Genomic DNA, 22,202 nt, shown 5'->3' on the forward strand with positions numbered 1-22,202 from the left:
CTTCACTGAGTTCATTGACCAATCAGATCTGCGGCTGGTGGCCTCAGTTACTGAAGGAAACCTGTTGCTGACCAAGTGACCAAAGCGGTGGAAGGAGGACAAATGAGGAGGGCGGGGCTGCAGTCCAAGACCGCCCATTTCTCACAGGTGACACCCTCCTTGTTTCCTGCTAATTGAGTGGAGGGTGGTTAATTGGCTGGCGCCCCAGTTCCTACCTTGAGGGGGGGGGGAGAGATTGGGGAAAAAAACCCTGAAATCTCAACCCCAAAAGGTCCCACAGCTTTGCTGAACTTCAAGCACAGTAGTTATTTCCCATCTCAACTTATTCTGCTGGCCCTTTGTAGACCCCAGGCTGGACCAAAGCCTGAAAGCAAGAATACTAAAGCAAAACCAGCAGAGGTATTTCATCACACAGATCCCCCACACGCACACACACACACACAGGCCCCCCTCACAGCACATTAAGAGTGTGGGGGAGAGGCGGGGGCAGCCTACTTTCAGCCAGCCTCTTCCTAAACTGCAGCCTGGATTTGTACCAGGTTTGCAATAGCGTGTTCCGGAAATTAAAACCAAGGTGTGTCTCCGGAAGGCCTGCGACACGCCTGCAGTGTCAGCCACTGTACTAAATTAAGGAATTTTGTTTTTATTTTTGAGCGTGAAAACCTTTTCCTTAAAAAGCAGAACACTCGTTCTAAATGTGCACATGAAAAAACAGGATTTTCTCAACTGGAAACACTGGGAAATCTGGAGCGCTAAAAAAAAACAAAAAAACCCTCTTGCGCTGTTAGGTGCCTTTACAGCAGTTTCAAGATTTTTTTTGTTGATGCAAATAGTTTAATGTGCTTGGTAAGAGATTATTAAGCTACTTGGTATTTTCAGTGTGATAAAGTTGAGCTTAATGAGCTTAACACAGAAACTGGACTACTCATTCTCAGGTGGGCGTCTTGAATATCGTGTGTTGCTCTCGCACAGCAAATGCAAGAGAGTTTGCAGGACGCTCCGAGGACCCTTTCAGCCCACCAAGGCCGCCCCCCCAAGTACAACGGGAGACGGGGACGTCCCTGCCCCCGCCCCCGCGCGCCCGCCCGGCGAGCCTCTCTCCACTTGCCCCGCCAGTGCTCGGGGGGGGGGGGCGTTTCAGAGGGTTCTGGAAAAAGCCCCCCTCCCCCCCCCGCTCCCCCGCTCCCGGCATGCGGGCCAGGAAAGGGGCCCACCGGCGTGGCGCCCCCAGCGCGCTCTGGGTTTCCAAGGGCGGGGGGTGAGGGGCTTTCATGCCCACGCGCCCCCCCACCCCGTTTCCTGCCCTGCTGGCTGCCGGTTCGATGCCCGCCTCCAGCCCCCTTTCTTTATCTAGACCCCCGGGGGGGGCCCCTGCTGTCCTTTGCCCCGGGGTGGACCCCGCCCCCTATTCCCACTGTGGAGAGGGGGGGCCGTGGCGTGTGTGTGTGTGGAGGGGGGGGGGCGTCCTCCCGGCTCCAGGCCGCCCGGTTCTCTTCCCAGGGACGCGGGGGGGGGAAGTGTCCCCCCCGCTCTGCAGCCGCCCACGGAACCCCCCACACACACACACACACACCCCACCCTCCACGCCCAGGCCGCATTTCCGGGGGGGGGGACGGGGGGGTTTCGTGCTGCACCCTCCGTCCCTTGGGCCCTCGCGGGGGGGAGGGGGGAGGGGGGTCTTCCGGAGACCGCCCTCTCCCCCCTCTCCCCGGCCACGGAAGGCGCCTGGGAGGGGGCGTCCTGGGCCGCTCCGCCATTGGCCGGCCTGCGTCACGTGCCCCCTCCAACCCCCGCCCCCCGCGGCGAGGAAGGCCGCGGAGGACGACGAGGACGCCCCCCCGCCCCCCCCCCACACACACACCCCGGCAGGTGAGGGGGGATAATGGGGGGCAGCCCGGACTCGCGGCGGCGGGAGTCCGGGGGGGGGGCAAGGCTGAGCGGGGATGGGGGTCCCTGGAGGGGGGGTCCTGGCGAGGGGCCCTCTCCCCCCCCGCGCGGGGGCCGCGTAGCCAGGGGGAGGGGGGCCGCTGGGGGTGGCGCGGAGGCGGGAGCGCGCCTGTGGGGGGGGGCTCTTCTGACAGGAGGGGCGACGGTGCCCACCCCCCCGCCAGACCCCCCCCCCACTCACACACCCCCAGCAGTTCCCTGGGGAAACGGAGGGGAGGGGGCTCGACTTCAGTGGGGCTCCTGGGTGTGTGTGTGTGTGTGTGTGGAGGGGGGAGGAGACCCCCAGGGCAGTTTTTTGGGAGAGCAAACCCCCCGGGGGGGCTTTTAGGGGAAGCCCCCTCCTCTTCGCCCCCTCCCCAGGCAGGAGCTGTCTTCCCAACGGGGGAAGGGGTGTGTTTTTCCCCGCCCCCCCCCAACATCTCCCATTTTCTATGTCAGAAAAATTGAAAATAGCTTCGTGGTGGTGGTGGTGGGAGGAATGGGGGGACCCCACCCCAGGGACCCCACTCCCCCCCCACACACACACACACACGCTCCAAAAAATGGTTTTGTTTCCCCAGGTGTTCCCATTTCCACGGATTATGTGGGGGGTCCTCAGGTCATGCAGAGGCTTCCAGGTAAGGAGTCCGGCATGTTGAACTTGGCGGGGGGGGGGGCAGGAACAATTTTGACTTCCAGCACGGGGGGGGGGGCACCAGAAGAGTCACTTGATACATTTCTGTATTAATACAAATACTATGTGTGCAGGTATCAACCTAGTAAAGCTTTATATTTGAGAGACTTCTACTTACCACTATCACAAGAAGAACCTATTAGACCAGCTGTTTGAGTAATTGAGGATAGAATTTACAACAGGTACACATGCCTGGTTGGGTTTGAACTGTTTGTATTTGTATTTCTGTAAATGTGTGCAGGTTTATAAAGGGTTTTAATTAACCACTGATGAAGGCCCCATAGGCCGGAACGCGTTTGGTATGTGGTTATAGTTATCAACCTCAGGAAATGCCATTGTGCTATTTTAATGCTTTTAAATAATTTTAACTTTTATATAGCGCTTCTAATAAATTATACTTTTAGTATTTATACATTGACTTATATATATTTTCCTTTCACCCAACCTTGGGTACCCAACAGTATAAAAACAAATAATCACAAATTGCTAGTAACGGAATTACCGTGACCCATGTTGCCCATACGAAACTCTCCAGAGTGTCTCCGGAAGTTCTGAAGGTGCACGCAAAGGGTACTGAGGGCTTCTTTAGGGATTTTTAAAAACGTTACTCCATTTTTTTTTAATATTGCAAAAGTTCATGAAAATTACCATATCGCACATGGTTGATTAATGGTTGCAATATGGACTGATATGTTCCCCTGTAAAAAGTGCTGTCTTTCCTATGGGGGAAATCTCTGAATTTTTGTCATTTCTGCAGTTTCCCAAGAATACCATGCTAAAAGGAAGTTTTGGATTGCACAAGCATTTACTATTAAATTTTTCTCAGCAGTGAATAAGCCAGGAGACTAAGAAGCAGACCCAGTAAAACATTCAAGATCTCTCTTAGACACTTACTTAAAATGGTTTAAGTAAAATGGTTTAAGTTAGACAAAATTCTGAAAGACGGTCTCACAAATACTAAAGGTGAGAGCATCTTTACCACTTACCCAAATGTGAAGATTTTACTTAATTAGGAGTCAGATACCAGCCATATAAAATTTTATAAATGTTTTCTTTCAAACTGACACATGGAGATGAACACATGAAGCTGCCTTATGCTGAATCGAACCCTTGAGGGTCTATCAAAGTCAGTATTGTCTACTCAGACCGGCAGCGGCTCTCCAGGGTCTCAGACATAGGTCTATCACGTCACCTACTTGCCTAGTCCCTTTAACTGGAGATGCCAGGGAATGAACCTGGGACCTTCTTCATCTGTAGAGCAGATGCTCTACAAACTGAGCCACAGCTCAGTCCATGAGCAAATTCTGTATCCCAATTGTATTCTTTGCCTTCATTTTCAACATTTTATCCCCATTAGCCTTAAATATAGCCCCGTTTAGTTGAGTATGTCCCAGTTGTATTCTTTGCCTTTTTTCAACAATTTATCCCCATTTAACCTTAAGTATATTCCCGTTTATTTGAGCGTAGCAGAATAAGATCAATTTTAGCATTCCGTGTAGACATCAATAATGTCAAAGTTTTTAAATTTAGTCTTTCTCTCCATAATGTCACCTTTATTTAAAGTATTCGTTTGCCTAACGTTTTAGCTATTGAAACCTGGGTGGCTGTAGCTTACTCTTCATCCCTCTGGTTTCTTTCCTTGTGCTACAGTGACTAGTCTTAATAACATCACTAACACTAACATAACTAACAGGAATTGTTTTTCTTTGCAGCAGGCTGGGTGAGGGTGACTCTGTTTTGCTGAAGACTGAGTATTTGTGTTCTGTACCACGCTCTACACGAAGATGAAAAGGAGAAGTTGGATTATAAAAAGTATTTTGAAGTAAGTGTCTTTGCCAAGTATGTCAAGTTGTGATTGAAATAATAGTAGGGGGGCAGTATGGGCAAAGAATAAAAATCTAATTGCTGAATTTGTTTTAAAAGTTACATTTGCCACCAAATTCTGCAAAGTAGCAATTGCTGTAGGCTGTCAGGTGTAAAGGTTTTTTTTTTTAATTTTTTAAATTTTGTTATACATATCCATACATTCAATTAACATTATCATTTAATCCCTTCTAAACCTCTGTTTAACCTACAATGTATTGTACTACTACCTAAATTTACTGTGATTTTCCCTCTTCCTTCTTCTATCTCTAACTTGTCTCCGTAATCCTCTTTGCTATTATCTTCTAATTCTTTATAAAACATTCTAGAATTGTTAAAAAATACTTAATTTCCTCATTCATTTAATTCTATAATATAGCTGTTATAAACAATTGAATTAGACTAAATCATAACCTTTACCATTTTGCATACTAAGTTCATTATTACAGTATACAATCCATGCCTCCCACTCTTTCACAAATTCATCATTGTCTTTCTGGTTTACTAACGCAGTCAATTTCACCATTTCTGCTAATTCGAACATTTTATCCAGTCAATTTTGTCCGGTGTCTCAGTCATTTTCCATTTAGCTGCATAGACCATTCTTGCAGCTGTGGTGGCATAAAGTAAAAAAGTTCTTTGTGTTAAAATATGGTCTGGTATAATGCTTAACAACATCATCTCCGAAGTTTTAGGGATATTTTGTTGTAAAATTAATCTTAGCTCGTTATATATCATGTCCCAATTTTTTTTTGCTGTCACATCACAAAGCCACCAAACATGATGAAAAGAACCAACTTTTTCCTGACATTTCCAGCAGGTTGGTGACATTGTACTGTACATTTTGGACAGTTTTTTCGGTGTCAAATACCATCTGTAAATCATCTTGTAAATGTTCTCCTTTATCGACTGGGAAAGAACCTTTTTCATATCTCTTGACCAGAGTCTTTCCCAACAATTCAAGGGAATATTATGACCAATTGTCTGTGCCCAAGTAATCATCGTTGGCTTAATTCTTTCTTGTTCTGTATATAATAACAACAAAAGCTTATACATCTTTGAGATTAAATGATCAGTGTTATCCAACAATGTCTGTTGTAAAATTGGTTTTTCTTTAAGAAATCCCGTTGTCATGTCTTATATATATACAGATTTTATTTGACGATATTGAAACCAGCTTAGATAGTCTTTGACATCTTCACAGTCTTTTAAGGCACATTTATTCCCTTCCCATTTTAAAAGGTCTTGGTATGTTATAAATGGTGATGGTCTTAATGGTCGTAAAGTTAACATTTCTTGTGAATAGTCAAAAAGGGCAAGAGTCCAGTAGCACCTTAAAGACTAACAAAAATATTTTCTGGTAGGGTATGAGCTTTTGTGAGCCACAGCTCACTTCTTCAGATACTTGTTCAGATACTTCAGTATCTGAAGAAGTGAGCTGTGGCTCACGAAAGCTCATACCCTACCAGAAAATATTTTTGTTAGTCTTTAAGGTGCTACTGGACTCTTGCCCTTTTTGACTACTGCAAACAGACTAACACGGCTACCCACTGTGAATTTCTTGTAAGGATATCCATAACGGTGTTATGGATACAGATGTTTGTATCTCAGCCAAGTTTTTATCAAGGATGATCTAATAGTATGATGTTGAAAAGCCATATGTGTTTTAAGTTTGTCATACCACAAATACCCATGCCATCCAAATCTATTATCAAAGCCTTCCAAATCTAGTAAACGTGCATTCTTTAACAGTATCCAATCTTTTAGCCATACCAAAGCTGAAGCTTCCGCATGTTTTCCGCATGTTTTCCATTGTATTGAGTCTTTGCAATAGAAAAAATCAGCTGTCATTTTTAAAAAAAAATTTTAATTTTTTTTAAAAAATTTAATTAAATTTTATTGTTTTATTCATCTGTAGTTTTTATTTTGTGTTTTATTTTCATTCTTTAAAATAATAATTTCAATTCTTTCTGACACTTGAATGTGGTGTTATCCTCTCCACTCGCTTCTTTAAAATTATCCCGAAATATACTAGTATTATCAAGTGGGGCGTAATGCATTACCGCTATCAAGTGACTTTGAGTCTGTTTGTTGCTGACATCAGGAGAGAAAGTGTGGATATCGGATCTGAAAAGGAAAGCCAAGAGATGAGTCTGATTGACATCCCAGCAGAATCAAAAGGGAGGGACCGGGCTACAGGCAGAACCAGCCTGGGAATCAGCGAGCACGCGGGTCGCTTGGTGAGGAGGGGAGGAAAGGTTGTTTGGAACTTAGCTTAGCCCAATCTATCCAAGGCCCGATGCCAGGGCAGATTGGCCCACGGCAGCCACCAAGCCCAGGGCCAGCCCTGCCCAAAGAGAGGCCGATGCAATCCGCCATCATTGTGAGCCGGAGGTGCAGGGAAGGAGGCACCTGTCCCAGCCTCATCTCACCCAGAGCAGCAAAGGGTCACCATGGCAAGGGGCACACCCCGCCCAGTGAGGAACATGCTGTCCGGCCCACACAGCCAGGCCAGGCACCTCCTGGTCGTGGCTGACCGGGCAGGCTCTCCCTTTCTCCTTTGCAGGGGTATGGCCAGGGAGGGCTGGGGGGCACAGCCTTTTTCCTAGGCTTTCCTGATCCCCCTGACCCCATATCATCAAATATTAGTGAGATCTGTGTCCTGATTCTGAACTCCTGTGCCCACGAGGGGCAGTGCAGCTGACCCGGAGTGGGTGCGTGGGTGTTACCATTTTATGAAAGCAAGTGGGGATTTAGTGAAAGAACGGCTCGACTTTTGACCCAGCTTTCCCTTTCAAACTAGAAAGTGAGTCAGGCCAGAAAGTGAATCTCTCTTTAGTAACTAACAGTAAATCTCTCTTTAGTAACTAACAGTGATTAAAACGAACTGCTGCCATTTCCCCGATTTATTTCCCCCAGTTATTTAAAATCGGGCTGGAGAGTGAGAGAGTCAGGAACAATTCTGAAGCTCCCATAACCGTGGCAAAAGGGCATCGGAAGAGCCCTGCTGGAGGAGGCAAAAGGATCTTTTGATCTAGCCATGAAGGCAGCAATTCTCCCCTTCTCTTTGCCCCCACCAAACTGGTGTGCGGAGCTTTGCTGTGTCAGAAACTGGACGTTCTATTTAATTGCCAGGATTGATAGCTGTTGTGATCATCCTGTACTTTATGAGTTCGTCTGATCTCCTTTTAAAACCATCTAACCCTGGGGTCATTATCTTCATATCTCTTCAGAGTAGATTCCAGAAGTAGATTAGATGTAGCATAAATAAACAGAACTAAACATTAAATACTCCACTGGGGAGGGCCCCTGGAAACCCATCTCACTTTGACGCCACTCCAGGGTAGCGTGCCTTCTTCTCCCCCCCTTCCCTAGGGTAGCCAGCAGGACTGTTATGGAGACAGAATTGGCTTTGTTCTGTAAACTGCTGGCCTAAATCTGGGGTATGTGAAGGCCATGCGCAAGGTTAGTCAAAGTATTTAAGCCAGTGTGTAGTGGTTACGAGTGTTGGGCTAGTATCTGGGAGACCCCGATTCAAATCCCCACTCAAACCATGGAAGCTCTCTAGGTGACCTTGGGCCAGGTCACACACACCTCTCAGCCCTGACCTATTGCATAGAATCATTGTGATGATGAAATGGTGAAGAGAAGAACAATGTAAACCAGTTTGAGTCCCCATTGGGGAGAAAGGCAGGGTACACATGAATTATATAAATAAAGTGAAGGATTTCATTTATGCATATTATGTCTTTTTGCAGTTTAATCATTTAAACTTGAGTTAAAGGGATTCAGTAGCATTTGCCGTGTATTTCATTCAGGCACACACACGTTTTTTAATGGGTGCCACGAATCACATTTCTCTCAGCTAACCCCAGCAAAATAACTGTTTCCCTTGTGTCTGAAAAAGTTGTGTCTGAGGGGATCTAATGAAACCTTTAACACCTGAGCCTGTGCTGAACCATGCCCTGCCCCTGCTCCTCACAGTCTGCCATTTTCAAACTGCTACTTCATAGTAGTTCTTGTCCCTCGTGACTGTAATCTTGCTGGGAAATGTGCTATGGATAAATTATGAAAAGGATACACATCGGTGTGTTCTCTTTGGTATCTGTAGGCCATGTGCATGTCTGTTTTGTGGCAGGCGCAACTAGCGATGTGAAGGGTTGGGGGGAAGAAGAAATTTCTCATGAGCGGAGGTGTTTCCTGAGGATGTGTTTCAGTTTTTCTAATAGAAAATTTGGGGAAGCATTGAAAAAAACTCCCATGGAATATTTTTTTCTCCTAGGATGCGAAATGCTTCTTCAACCAAGGTTTTTCACAATCAAAATGTACAGCATGAAAGTCAGATTTTTTCAGTTTTCCTAAAGGCAATATTGAGAAATTTGCAGGAATTATTTTTTAAAAATCTCCTATGAAATATTTTTGTATTTGAATTAAAAAGCATTTCACATATTCCAAATGTATCACATGAAAAAGACTGAGGGCAATGGAAAATTGGCATAATTCCACCATTACTATGGGCCCAAAACAAAACACAATTTGCTGTTGTATCAAGGTTGTGCAGATGCAGGTGTTGTGTGGTTGAGGCTGGGTCAACATATGCAGCTCAATAAAGTGGTAGAATGAGGCATAACAATATTGAATGCTAGTCCATAAAACAAAACTCCCAGTAGTGGGAAATATTCCTCGAGAAGCTTGGGGGTACTCTGGTAATTAAAAGAGTTTTAAAATGCTCTGCTACCCCACCCCCAAACACACATAAACATTTGGCCCCTTTCTTATTTTAGGTATGCGACAATAGTTGTGGTTGGCGTTTTCATCTTTTACATGGTCAAATCAAGCTTTGATTCTGAAGAATGTGATCTGATGAAAGTTCATTATGTGAACTCTGAGCATGCAAAGGTTGGTTGTGTACACAATTTTAGCACATTTTGCTACTCCTTAACTGTCAGATGTAAGTTAATTTCCTTCACATTTCTTTATGAGTTGTCAGTTGCTCTGAATTCTTGTGCAAGTGTGAAAGGAATACTGGTGAGCAAATCATTCAACAAACCCAGAAATGAAACCCAGCAGTAGTAAATTTATGCAAGTGAGATTTGCTTCCAAAGCCTATCGTGGTACCATTATCTGAAAAATGTAATTGCATTTGCTCCCATTGTTGTTCTTATACTGACGAGTCAGGTTGCTGGCTTCAGCCAGGAAAGGGTGGCCTATAAATCGAATAAACTAAACTATCCTGACTCTGGGACTGTAGCGGGTCTTGCTGCATATAGATGAGGATTCTGTAATCTCGCAGTGATTAACTGGTGTGAATGGCCTGAAGTGGCCTGTCCACCTGTATGGACAGTAATAGATTTAACCATTATCCTTTCTGGGTTCCCTTGGGTCACGCAATAATTTATGTAAAAACAGCCATATTGAAAAGCAAATTTCAAAAATTGTGTAGGCTGATCAAACAATAAAGAAATGTTCCGTCAATTAAATGTGTCCATGGAAAGGAGAACTCAAGGGTTTCCCCTGTGGTTGGAAATACAGTCTGATTTAGAATTTTGTTACTATTATTTCAAGTATGCATTCTTTTATGCTAAGTTTAGGTTTATTGGAAGATCTTGATTCAGCTAAAATTAGATAGGCTTGCAACCATTTAAAAGTGCTGATTACCATTTTCGGATAGGTGAAGTAAAGTTTTTAGCTGCACTTTTGACATAGCATTGGAAATCTTAACATTTTAAAAACTGAAAATAGCAATTGGAAGCTCAGTCATTCTGGATGAGTGGCTGTCAGCTTTGGGGAGTGTACTAAGAACATAAGAACATACTGTTTACCCACGCGTCCCATTCCCCCTAAAAATGGACAGAAAGCTTTCATGAGCAGGGTGGGCAGTGTTCACATCTTCAGGTCAACTTCTTTTTGAAAGCTTCATGTCTGAATTAGCCCAGTTTTAATGTGAAATACAATGAAACGTCAGGGTTCAAGCAGGTAGCCTTGAAATCAGCCTTGCAGGTCACACATGCATACATAACAGAAAGTATCCCAGCCTCTCTTCCTTGGCATGTATTTGTAAGACAGGGCAGCTTTAGAAGTGGTTCCAGCAAAGAGTTGGCCTGCAGTCTGTGGTCCTTACTCTAAAATGTGGAGCAGTTCTAGTTGACTTGAAGGTCTCTTTAAAGCATTGTTCATTAGAAAGAGGAGTTTCTTCTCATGGAAGTGGGTTACGCTCTAAGCTCAGGTAAGCCAAAGTGCGAAAGCCTTCAGAGGACAAGGAAAGTAGAAACACTCAGAACAGGTCTTGGGTGTGAGCGGAGGTCAGGCATGATGTGTCTGGAAGTGGGCCATGCTGTGGATGGGAGTGTATCCTGAGTCTGTGTCATTACACCAAGGCTCAACAAACTCGGGCGCCAGCTCACAATTGTGCCTCACAAAAGCGTTGTGGTGCCAGTTTCTATTCCCCATTGCCTCTGCCGCCACAGGTGTGGTCTGGCCTTCTCTGCAGTTCCATCGGTCCCTCCTCTTCACCAGATTACTCCAATCTCATCCCATGAGGGAAGAGCTCTATAAGTGACTGGCAGTGAAGCCCCTTGCCTGTGACTTCTCCTGCCTCAAAGACCTGAACAAAGTCTTTATTGAGGAGGAGAAACAGAAGTGTCAAGAGAGCCAGAGTGAAAATATTCTAGCTCTCTGGCTTAGGATTGCTCCGTAAAGAACTTTCCCCAGAATTTAAATACTTGACTTACTCTGTTCATCATACTTTCAAATATGCAATTTCTATCAGCCTTTAATTTGCTGTGAACTTTGTTTTCATACCATATTATTAATAATAACTATAGTCATAAACTTGAAAGTAGGCCCAGTTAAAATCTATGGTATTTCTTTCTAAGTAGCATTCCAATGCTTAATTGATTTTGCCTAGTTATCGCAACCAATTAAAAGGTCTGTGTCAGTCATTTATTAATACAGCACACAGCCAGTCATATACAGAAGAATAGAATCACCGATGGTTGACTAAAATCCCATCATTATTAAAACCAGAAATTCCAAATATAAAAGTATAAAATACATAAATACAAGTATAAAAAGTGTAAAATACATAAAATCCCTGTGATTAGTTTGGTAGCCATTTTAATTTTACTTTTAGAGTATTTACAAAAACAACCGGTGGCAGGCACTATTGTAGAAGAAATGCATTCCTTTTCTCTCACACATGAAGGAATGCCTCTTCCAATGTAGTGTCTTCTCCGAAATGTGTTTGCATCATCAGAAATTGTGAAAAGCTTAGGTTTTGTGGTAACAATTTTTAGAAAATGTCATCATTAAAATACAGAGCTCTGAAGGCTTAAAAAGGGAATCTGGCTGTTAAATTTTTGGACAGGCTCCTAGACCCCAAAGAGTGGTCAAGGCCTGAATCCCACCACTGGGACATGCTAATGTGTGTGTGACTTCTTGTGCTTTGATCTTCCAGAGAGCACAAAAGTATGCTGAGCAAGTTTTTCAAGCGGAGTGTCGGCCGTCTTTTGTGAAGAAACAGATGAGCAGGTTATTTGCAGAAAAATATAGTGAGCAGACATCTCCATTTGTAAGGAAAGGTGTAAATTCACAAAAAGCCGCCTTCAGATATGAGCCACCTTTTGGATTTCACAAGTTGTCTGAAAAACTTCAGGACGTGTTGGCTCTCTTACCTGAGCATGATTTACCAGAAAGCATACAGCTGAAACACTGCAAGCGCTGTGTGGTTGTGGGGAACGGAGGTGTCCTTCATGGATTGGAATTGGGCTGTGCACTGAATCGGTTCGATGTTGTTATAAGGTATCTTTTGCTTTTCTGTCTAAGGTTATATATTAAACACACTGTTCACTTTGATAAAAAAATCAGGTTTTTGATCCATGGTTGAATGTGTCTGTTATAATTGTTGTAAAGAAGTGAGAAATATGGAGATATTGTAGTTTTCAATGTTAAAGGGTTTAGGAAATGCACTGATTCCTATTTTTGTTAACTTTATAGATTAAATAATGCACCTGTTAAAGGATATACAGATGATGTTGGTAATAAAACCACCATAAGAATGACTTACCCAGAAGGTGCCCCCCTCTCTGAACATGAGTATTATCCAGATGGCTTGTTTGTAGCTGTTTTATTTAAAAGTGTTGATTTGATTTGGATTCAAGCGATGTTGAAAAACGAGTCACTGGTAAGTAATGACATTAAACATTTTTAATCATCTTTTAATAAGATTTTATATGTAAACAGGTCACCCATAGTTTGCAGATGGTTTATGTGTGTATTTCCCCTAGGAAACCTCCAATTTGAACCAAAGTAGCCTTTAAAAACGTTTTATCAGTGTTATCAAAATCAGTATAGCTGTCATTCCTAATGCTCACAATTCTGTGGACTTTGCGTACTAAATCTCAGAAAGTTATTTCTGTTTTAGGGTATGCATTCAACAGTTTGGTTAAGATTAATGTACAAAATTTTAGTTGGGTTCAGCAGTCTGGAAGAAAAGCCATATTAATCTGTAAGAAGACAAAAAGCAAATATGATGAGCACTAGCTTCAGTTACTAAGCTGAGGGTTGCGTCCATAGAAGTGTTTGTTAAATTTCTGTACAGTTTAAAATGCTGCAAGCTTTGGTTGTTGTGTTGAACCCCTTTCAAATTTTTAAGGAAAATCTCCTTCAGTTATAGCTGTATACAAAGAAGTGGTTTGTTTAATCAAGAGAGGAAGGTATTTCATAGCTTTATTCAACCACACATTCATATGCTGTAGCTCTACATAACACTTCAGTTAGGAAAGCAGTGGTGTAACTCTTCCCAGGTATAAAGAGGAAGTTGGTTCTTGTAGGTTATCCGGGCTGTGTAACCGTGGTCTTGGAATTTTCTTTCCTGACGTTTCGCCAGCAACTGTGGCAGGCATCTTCAGAGGATTAACACTGAAGGACAGTGTCTCTCAGTGTCAAGTGTGTAGGAAGAGTAATATATAGTCAGAAAGGGGTTGGGTTTGAGCTGAGTACTGTCCTGCAAAAGTAATGTGCTAATCATTGTCCTGTAAGTATCAAGATAATGTGCTAATGAGGGTATGGTATGTTAATATGGAACCATTGTATCCTGAAGTGATCTGTTAATGTGTGTAATCCAAGGCTAATCTGCATGGCTATTGTTGACTGTTGCCTTTGTTAGTCTGGAGGTTTTCATTATTGTCGAAGGCTTTCACGGTCAGAGTTCATTGGTTCTTGTAGGTTATCCGGGCTGTGTAACCGTGGTCTTGGAATTTTCTTTCCTGACGTTTCGCCAGCAACTGTGGCAGGCATCTTCAGAGTAGTAACACTGAAGGACAGTGTCTCTCCGACACTGTCCTTCAGTGTTACTACTCTGAAGATGCCTGCCACAGTTGCTGGCGAAACGTCAGGAAAGAAAATTCCAAGACCACGGTTACACAGCCCGGATAACCTACAAGAACCGTTTTCATTATTATTCTTTATTATTATAAAGAGGAAGGTTTGCAAACTACATTTCTTCTATTGGTACTGAGTACATAACATGTCGCTTGTACGGTACATATGCATAAACCATCACAACTTTTCTGTTTAAAATACACCGAATAACAAAGTTTCTGTCCTTCATTTCAATATATTTTAAAGGGGACAAAAGTGACTTATGCATGCACGTTCCTTTTATGACTGGCACAGGTCATACTTGATTTGTTTTTTGCAATCTAATGTGAGAAACCACCCAAAGATGAAATTAAACCCACTTGATGTCATAGGGTCAGGTGAAGTAAAAGGGAAGACCCAGAACAAGGGAGGCTTCTGAGAACCTCTGCGGGGAAGTCTGTCTCACATGGGAGGCATTCAGGGGACATTTATATTAAATTCTTTTAGGAGGCCTGTGAAGTACAAGCAGGACAGCCCCGTATAGTCTTCGTTTGTGGACTTCAAGTACTGCTGAGCTGATACCGGAGTTCCCTGTTTTCTTGCCTGGACTCATCTGTTTTCCTGGATGCATAACTAGGGGCTTAGTGATACATGCAATGCATGTTTTTGTATGTTATAGGCGGGGCAGGAGTAGATTGTAACTCCAGGCATCCCAGCCAGTGGGAGCTGGAGGGGGGAGGGGGTTGCGAACGGGGAAAGGGATAGTAAGGAAAGTTAAAGAAGCAGTTAGGATGCTCCACAAAGTTCAAGAAGATCAGGTAAACTGGTGGGACGTTCAGTGGCCTGATTGGCTAGGCTGGCTCGGACCACTACGGTACAAAATAGTCATAGTGGTAATAACAGCATGTATAGTTTTCTTTTCGCTAATGACCTGTGCCTGCTACTATCAGATGTGATCTTTAGTATATGCCTGGATAAAACTACTAAGACCCAAACCATAGGAAGTCTCCCTGGATCCTGGGAACCCTGAAGGACAGTATATGAGATTAATAAGGATGCAACAAACATGAAGTTGTAAGCAAAGGGGGGGTGTTTGTTGCAAAAGATAAAGATAGTTCCCAAGAAGTCAAAAAGAAACAGGAATTGAGTCAAAAAAACAGGAAATTTCAAAAGAATGTGGTTCTGGGGTTGGAATAGGGAAGTACAGTAGAACTGAGCAAGAAGTCGGCCAGGTCACTAACAAAAACGCAGGCACAATTAGCTTATGAATTTTAACTGATATACCCCTGGATGTATAACTAGGGGCTTAATGATACATGGCGATGTATGTTTTTGTATGTTATAGGCGGGACGGGAGTCGAGTGTAACTCCAGGCATCCCAGCCAATAGGAGCTGGAGAGGGGAGGGCTTGCGAACGGGGAAAGGGATATAAGGTGAGAGGACTGTCCTTCCTGCTCCCCGTTATTGCAAATAAAGGATTTTGCTTCCAAACACTAAAGTGTGCCTCTCATCTGTTTAGGGTCCTAGTGGTTTCTGGGAACCCTTGAGCAGGCCACTTTTTAGAACTGCCTTGCTTTTTCTAACACCTCTTTTTAAAGACTGGTGTGAGATAGTCCCATGTGTTAATATTGATTTCCAGTGTAGTCAGCTATACCAGTGTCCCTGGGAACAATTGTTGGCTTGTTATCCTTTTTCCTATTTTATTAAACGGTGAATTGTGAGTGACCTGGCCAAGAGGGTCCAAAACAGAAGTTGTAAACAAGAGTTCATAGCAAATAGACAGAAGCTTTTCTTTCTTTCTTTTCTTTTAATTTTGATTGTTAGAGGTCACTTGAAGAATCAAAACAGTATCATGTGTTACACAATGTCAATGCTAGGTGATGCTTCCGGTATTTCTTAAAATGTAATCAGTGTCGTCTTTTGGAATTTTTTTTTCTATTTAGCCGCTCTGGGTGCGATTGTTCTTTTGGAAGCAGGTAGCTGAGAAAATCCCTGTGACGCCTGAACAGTTCCGCATCTTGAACCCAATAATCATTAAAGAGACTGCTCTGGATATTCTGCAGTATCCTGAACCTCAACCAAAGTTCTGGGGATGGGATCAGGTGTGTATTCATCTAGAGCAATAAAAGATGCTGTTGTCTTCTGGCTTCTGTTGAGCCACTATGAAACATTTATAGCGTCGAAGGCTTTCATGGTCAGAGTTCATTGGTTCTTGTGGGTTATCTGGGCTGTGTAACCGTGGTCTTGGTATTTTCTTTCCTGACGTTTCGCAGCAGCTGTGACAGGCATCTTCAGAGGAGTAACACTGAAGGACAGTGTCTCAGTGTTACTCCTCTGAAGATGCCTGCCACAGCTGCTGGCGAAATGTCAGGAAAGAAAATACCAAGACCACGGTTACACAGCCCGGATAACCCACAAGAACCAATGATTTATAGCGCTAATATAGAGACCTTTACATTGAAGGCTACGTCAGTTTTCCTTTGTATATGTTGTGATATCGGGATTCATTCTAATACTGGCATGTGCCCCCCCCCGCCCAATGGTCCTGCAAACTTGGAGAAAGGAGCAGCAACTTCTGTTGCTCCCCTCTGCCACTGTAAAGAGCCCCCACTTTACACTCAGTGATGTTCCTGAAGTCTGCTGAGTCCCAGGAATAAAATTTCAGGTTACTCAGTAGACTGATACAGCAAGGGAAAACAGGAAATTCCTGTTCTGCCAAGTTATTGGGTGGTTGGGTCTTCTCCACTGTCTCTAGTATCGGAGGGGGGGGGTTAGAAAGGCAATTAAATTTAACTGAAATAAGTTTCTTCCTTTCTTTTACTTTTTGGGCATGAATGTGGATAAAGTATTTTTTTTAGCCCCCTAAAAGTTTGTGCATAATGCACAGATATCACTGGATTGTCACAAGCACTCCAGGATGATTCCTCTTTTTTGCTCTGTGTCTTTTAGGGCTCAATGTGAATCCTTTCCCTCCCACTACTTCTTTCCTGTCTTATAACCAACAGTCAATTCACTTGGAGTTTTCTTTCTTCTTTTTCTGGAATGGTATGGCCAGCGTGGTGTAGTGGTTAGGAGCAGTGGCCTCTAATCTGGTGAACCGGGTTGGTTTCCCCACTCCTACACATGAAGCCAGCTGGGTGACCTTGGGCCAGTCACAGTTCTCTCTGAACTCTCTGCCTCACCTATCTCACAAGGTGTCTGTTATGGGGAGAGAAAGGGAAGGCAATTGTAAGCAGGTTTGATTCTTCCTTGTGGTTGAGAAAGTCGGCATATAAAAACCAACTCTTCTTTGTCTTCTTTTCCCATCTTCATTCACCTCAAAACTTCATGGATCTGTTTTTCATCATCACGTCTTCTGTGCAGTCTCACATGGGAACTTCACACATGCAGGCCTGCCACAGGTGTTCTAAAAGCTCCTGATCGTGTGCTTTCCCAGTCTTCACCAATGTGTCTATGAAAGGGGGGAGAGCCCCTCCCTTCCTCAGCTCTTTCTATGCCGCTGCTGAACGACTTTGCCTCTCTTGTCTCCTGTAAAGCAAAGAAGATATAGAAAAAACTATGTCTTTCATTTTCCTCTCTGCCACCTACACGCATCCCTCAAATTCAAGGCTTCAAAAGCTTTTAAGAAATGTTCAAAGTGCGGAACCAAGATGGCTCAGTCGGATGGCCATGATGCTGGTCTTCTTTGCCTTGGAGAAGGCCTCAACCCTCCTTGGGACGTTGTCTGTCAACGGCATACCCCAAAGGGTCATAACGTGAGAGCCTCATTCCTCAAAGCTGCCTTGAAAGGAGCATCACGAATGTCTGACTCTTCCTGCCTGCAACTGCTCCACTGGTTCCAGTCCCTTCACTGGTTCCAATGCCTCTGAGGGATCAGTTTCCCCTAAGAAACCAGTCCAAGCCCCCAGCCAAGGAAGCCAAGTCTAGGACTCAAAGCCCTGGGAGGAAACTCCGTCCACCACCTCCTTGGACAGGACAATCAGAATCGTCACACAAAAGCAAAACCAGCTCCCTGGTTCCATCCATTCCAAAAAGACTCCCAGTGCTGGTTGCAGAGGTCCATCACTGATGCCCCCCACTCATGGAACTGCTCGCTGCTTTCCACTGCAAAAGGTGAAATCGTAGACCGGGAGGAGCCTCTGCGGTTCATCTCTCCATTACCTCCACACACACCACAGAGGAGAACCACGGCACAGGTCGATTTCAAAGGGTTACTGAAGAAGCCGGCCGCCTCCAGCCCTGGCGCACCCGAATCCCAGCAGCTGTCGCTGTCATCATCATCAGAGCTGCTGTTCACCTTACGGTTCCCTGTACTCATCCATTTAGGAATGATGGAGCCTCTCCTCATCACTGCATTCATCAGTACCGCTGTCATTCATTCAGATTTCAGGCACCATCCTTAGAGTCCGCCTCAGTCGGAGCCAAGACCACGGAGCTCCGTCCACAAACCAGAGTCAGTGATGCCCTGGGACAGCAAGCCATGGATCCAAGCGCTTAAAGTCTTCGTGGTTCTGATTTGGAAACAGAGCTTGCCTCAGAGCCTTCAGCGTTGGATGATGAGGGCAGGGGAGATCGGCTTTCCTTTTCACCTACCCCACGCCTAACGCCATGGTTACAGAGGCTTTGCGAGGTAAAGGTACCTGAAGGGTTCAGCCCGTTCCAACCCAGGAGATGTGGAGGCACAGAAACTTAAAATTCTTGACCACAAGGTATACATGCTTCTGCCACTCATTCTTTTAGGGTGGCAAACTTTGAAGCAATAATGGGAAGATGCCAGATCTTCCTTTGGGGAAAAGACACCTGGCAAAGGTTTTGCAGGTCAAAGCCACCAGGTTGGCTAAACAACAAATGAGCACCGTCCTCCAAACCGCTGATGGTTCAGCAAGATCTTTTGCCTCTGCAGTAACACTGGGGAGGGGAACGCCTAGCTAAGGCCCACATTCTCACTCCCAGTCATAGGGCCAGAGTGGAGAATTTGCCCTTGAGGGAAGGGAGCCCTTTAGTTCAGTTACTGATGCTGCCCTAGAGAAAGGGCACAGTGATGACTCTGGTCCCTCTGTATATCCTGACCCCCTCCCCACAAGTTCCCTAAGCCTTGCGCTCCCCACCAGAAATACTCCCGGCAACACTCTCAGCCCCCATTGCAAGAGCTCATCCTTGCTCATCCTCCCAAGCGCGGAGGAAGGTTCTTCCCATCCATGCCCAAGGGCGGTTGAGGACAGCGACAGTTTTCATCCTAGCTGGCCTCCCTCCCTTCCCATTTATTTATTTATTTATATTTTACCTGTTTTTATTCCCTTCCCTTGCTGAGGGTATCTTGTTTCTCCTTTCCCTTATTCTTTCCCCTCTGATTGATTCCCACTATTGTAACATGGTTTTAAGGGTGCCATTGGAATTTTAAATAGATACTAAGGAGTTTTAAATTGTAATTAATGTGTTTTTAAATTGTTGCTGGAATTTGCTGTTGCCCTGAGCCTGACTTGGTCAGGAAAGGACGGCATAGAAGTTGAAAGATGATAATCTCTTTGTAGGTTTGGGACCCCAAAAAGGGTTCATTTCTGCTCAGACCATCTCCCCCTGGATCATCCTACTAATTCATACATGTTACAAGGAAAGGGCGTAGAGTGCCTACTGCAAACCACTGTGCCCCTCCACCAGGGCACACGCCTCGTTCCCCCACCTTGAGAAACAACCTCTCCTCGGGACATCTGCAGAGCCAGTCACCTGATCCACGCCCTCCACCTTCATTAGGCCGTATGCCGTTGCCATGGATTCCCAGAGCGACTCCTCCGTGGGCAGAGCAGCCCTCCATAGCGCCTTTCAATAAGAGCTTTACACTCACCCCCTTGGGATATGTCAGCTCCCTCCTGTCCCTTGTGGGACTGCACAGAAGACGTGACAATGTAAACATGGTTGCGCTTACCTGGTGCACTGGTGTTGGTTGAGTTTTCTTCTGTGCAGGGACACATTCCTCCCTCTGTCTTCTCTGTGAGCTCTTCTGGAATCTCCAGTGGGTCCCACCTCTCCAGCGGCAGCGGCCTGGCTGAACAGAGTAGAGGGGCTCTTCCTCCCTTCTACGCATGTATTGGGCGGGAAATGGCACTGCAGCATGAGGTCCTGCTCGCACTGGTCAGAGCTTTCAGGATGCCTCCGGCGGGGACATTGCGCAGTTCCCACGTGCCTGCACAGGAGAACACTCGATGAATATCAGTTACAGGTAAGTGCCACAATGTTTTCTGTCCCGTACGTCTTTCACTCTGTTACTCTGGTTGAGCATTGACTCCCTTATTTTGGATCTCTGGTGGCAAGGTGCTGGCCCAGGACACCTCGAACTTGAAAAAATGGGAGCCCAACTTTTTTCATTACTAGCGAGCGACTGAGCATATGATGCCCTCATCATCACCATGATCATCATCTGTGCTAACGAGGGCTTCTTCTTTGCTTTCCTTTTAGAATGTGCCTACAATCGGCGTCATTGCTGTTGTTCTGGCCACACATCTATGTGATGAAGTGAGTTTGGCTGGATTTGGATATGATCTCAGCCAGCCCAAAATGAAGTTGCATTATTATGATAATCTTTGCATGGCTGCGATGTCTGAACAGACAATGCACAACGTGACCACTGAAGCAAAATTTCTTCAAAAACTGATACAAGAAGGAGTTGTGAAAGACCTCAGTGGAGGAATATACTGTGACTTCTGCCATGAAACAAGCTCGTGACCGAAGCGGGGCCCACGGGTTGTGTGTTTCCGCGGGCACCACCACCCCCCGTCTCCAAAGAGACCCTGTCAGTATTTCCATCATGCAGTTGCACCAAAGAACTTTATCATCTCCCTGTTTCAGTTTTAATTTCACACTCTGCTGATTTTTATGGACTTAATGCATTGTTTCCTGTAAGCTTTGGGTAATTAAAATGTCCCTTACATGTATTTATATGTATTAAATGGTTTAAGTGTGGAGAAATGTCTAGAATATTTTGGTCAATGTTAGAGGTATAAGTTGCTTAATATAATGAAATACTTTCTCAAGTAGTGCTGTTTCTAATAGACAGCATTTCTAGAACAGGAAGAAGAATAGTTTATGAAAGGGACTGTCATTTGTGGACAGAATTATCATTTACATATCTTTTAACAACCATTTTCTGGGGGCTTTAAAAATATCAGTAATGGACCAATTGCCAAGTTTTAAAGGCCCTCAAAAATGCTTTCTTGCAAAGGGCTGCCACAGGGACTGGAGCAGGGAAAAGGCCCACTGTGTGGGTGGCGCTGGGGGGATCCCAGACTTCCCTGCCTGCGCAATAACCAGCGGGACTTTTCTGTGACCTTTCCCAGACTATTGATAAGAGCGCACCTATACTGGCGGCGGGGTCACGCCACTACACTTTCAGCCCCCAACCTCAGGAATGGGCTGAATATGTTCTAAAAAGCATCTTGTTTAAAAAAAAGCTTCAGCCTGAAATGTTGAAAAGTTACTATTAAGAGTTATGCCTAACCTCATTCCTTGACACTCTGTGTTTGTATTCGCCTGCTTTGGTGGCCGTTTTGTGGCTAAGCCCATCACCCTCTGTCAGAACTCCAAATGTGCCCACGGGCTCAAAAAGGTTGGGGACCTCTGTGTTAACACAGTAAACCTTTGGTCTTACTTTGGCCAGAGCGATTTGCATATCTGAGTGCCAGAGTGCACTGAGCTTAGGAGACAGATGACTCAACTCCTGTTGGTGGTGGTGGGGTTTTACCCAGCCAGTCTGGGGTGAGTGTAGCCCCCACTGAGTAAAATATCGAAGTGGATTATAGGGACCTGTGCGTTTCTCCACATGAGCCACTCAGCAAACTGAGGATCCTCTGGCGTTGCTCTTCCGGCCATGTAGGTATGCGTGGGAAGGCAGGTTTTGGGAGGGTAGAGGCAAGGTTGTTAACATGCAGAAGACTAAGAAATGTGCGCCTGTTGCCAGACAGACCAGGAGGCAAGAGCGCTGGCAGAGGCAGTGAAAGGCCAGAGAGTTTGGATGCCTTTGTAGCTTGGAAGTATGCCAAATGAACCCAGGGCACAAGGCAGGATTAAGTCAGGCCGTTCGTGCTCACACATCACACAAAACCATAATTAAGAGTTAAGTCTGCTTAATAAACCAACGCCAACGCATGGTTTCAGACTGTGGCTGGAACGACAAACTGGCAGCTAGCAGAGCGCCCTGCAGTTAGCGGAGACAACCGTGGTTAGTTTAATTGAGCTGTGGTTTCACATAATATCTGAATTGAGCTCATGTGTCATGTTCAAGAGCAAGGCATGTTGTTTCTGTAGCAGCTGTGTGTGGATCACAACACTGTACTTCGTATTGATGGGGAAGACTTCAAAAGGTAAA

General features: G+C 44.8%; 1 protein-coding gene across 1 annotated transcript; it reads left to right on the top strand.

The window, feature by feature from the left end:
• The first annotated feature begins 1,190 nt into the window (after window positions 1-1,190).
• ST3GAL5 (ST3 beta-galactoside alpha-2,3-sialyltransferase 5) lies at window positions 1,191-20,563 on the top strand. The gene is made up of 8 exons (XM_056862113.1): window positions 1,191-1,258; window positions 3,156-3,190; window positions 4,373-4,442; window positions 9,268-9,382; window positions 11,940-12,283; window positions 12,479-12,665; window positions 15,787-15,945; window positions 20,297-20,563. Exons 1-8 carry the CDS (start codon window positions 1,191-1,193, stop codon window positions 20,561-20,563), a joined length of 1,245 nt encoding a protein of 414 aa, XP_056718091.1.
• The last annotated feature ends 1,639 nt before the right edge of the window (window positions 20,564-22,202 follow it).

Source organism: Euleptes europaea, chromosome 16 (assembly GCF_029931775.1).
Source record: "Euleptes europaea isolate rEulEur1 chromosome 16, rEulEur1.hap1, whole genome shotgun sequence".
Classification (NCBI taxonomy): domain Eukaryota; kingdom Metazoa; phylum Chordata; class Lepidosauria; order Squamata; family Sphaerodactylidae; genus Euleptes; species Euleptes europaea.

Bases quoted from the DNA above. Each gene is read 5' to 3' on its own strand.
- ST3GAL5 (XM_056862113.1), top strand. From the start codon at position 1,191: ATGCGGGCCAGGAAAGGGGCCCACCGGCGTGGCGCCCCCAGCGCGCTC. The intron at 3,191-4,372 runs GTACTGAGGGCT...CTGAAGACTGAG, and splicing joins TCTGAAGGTGCACGCAAAGG to TATTTGTGTTCTGTACCACG. The intron at 12,666-15,786 runs GTAAGTAATGAC...TTTTCTATTTAG, and splicing joins TGTTGAAAAACGAGTCACTG to CCGCTCTGGGTGCGATTGTT.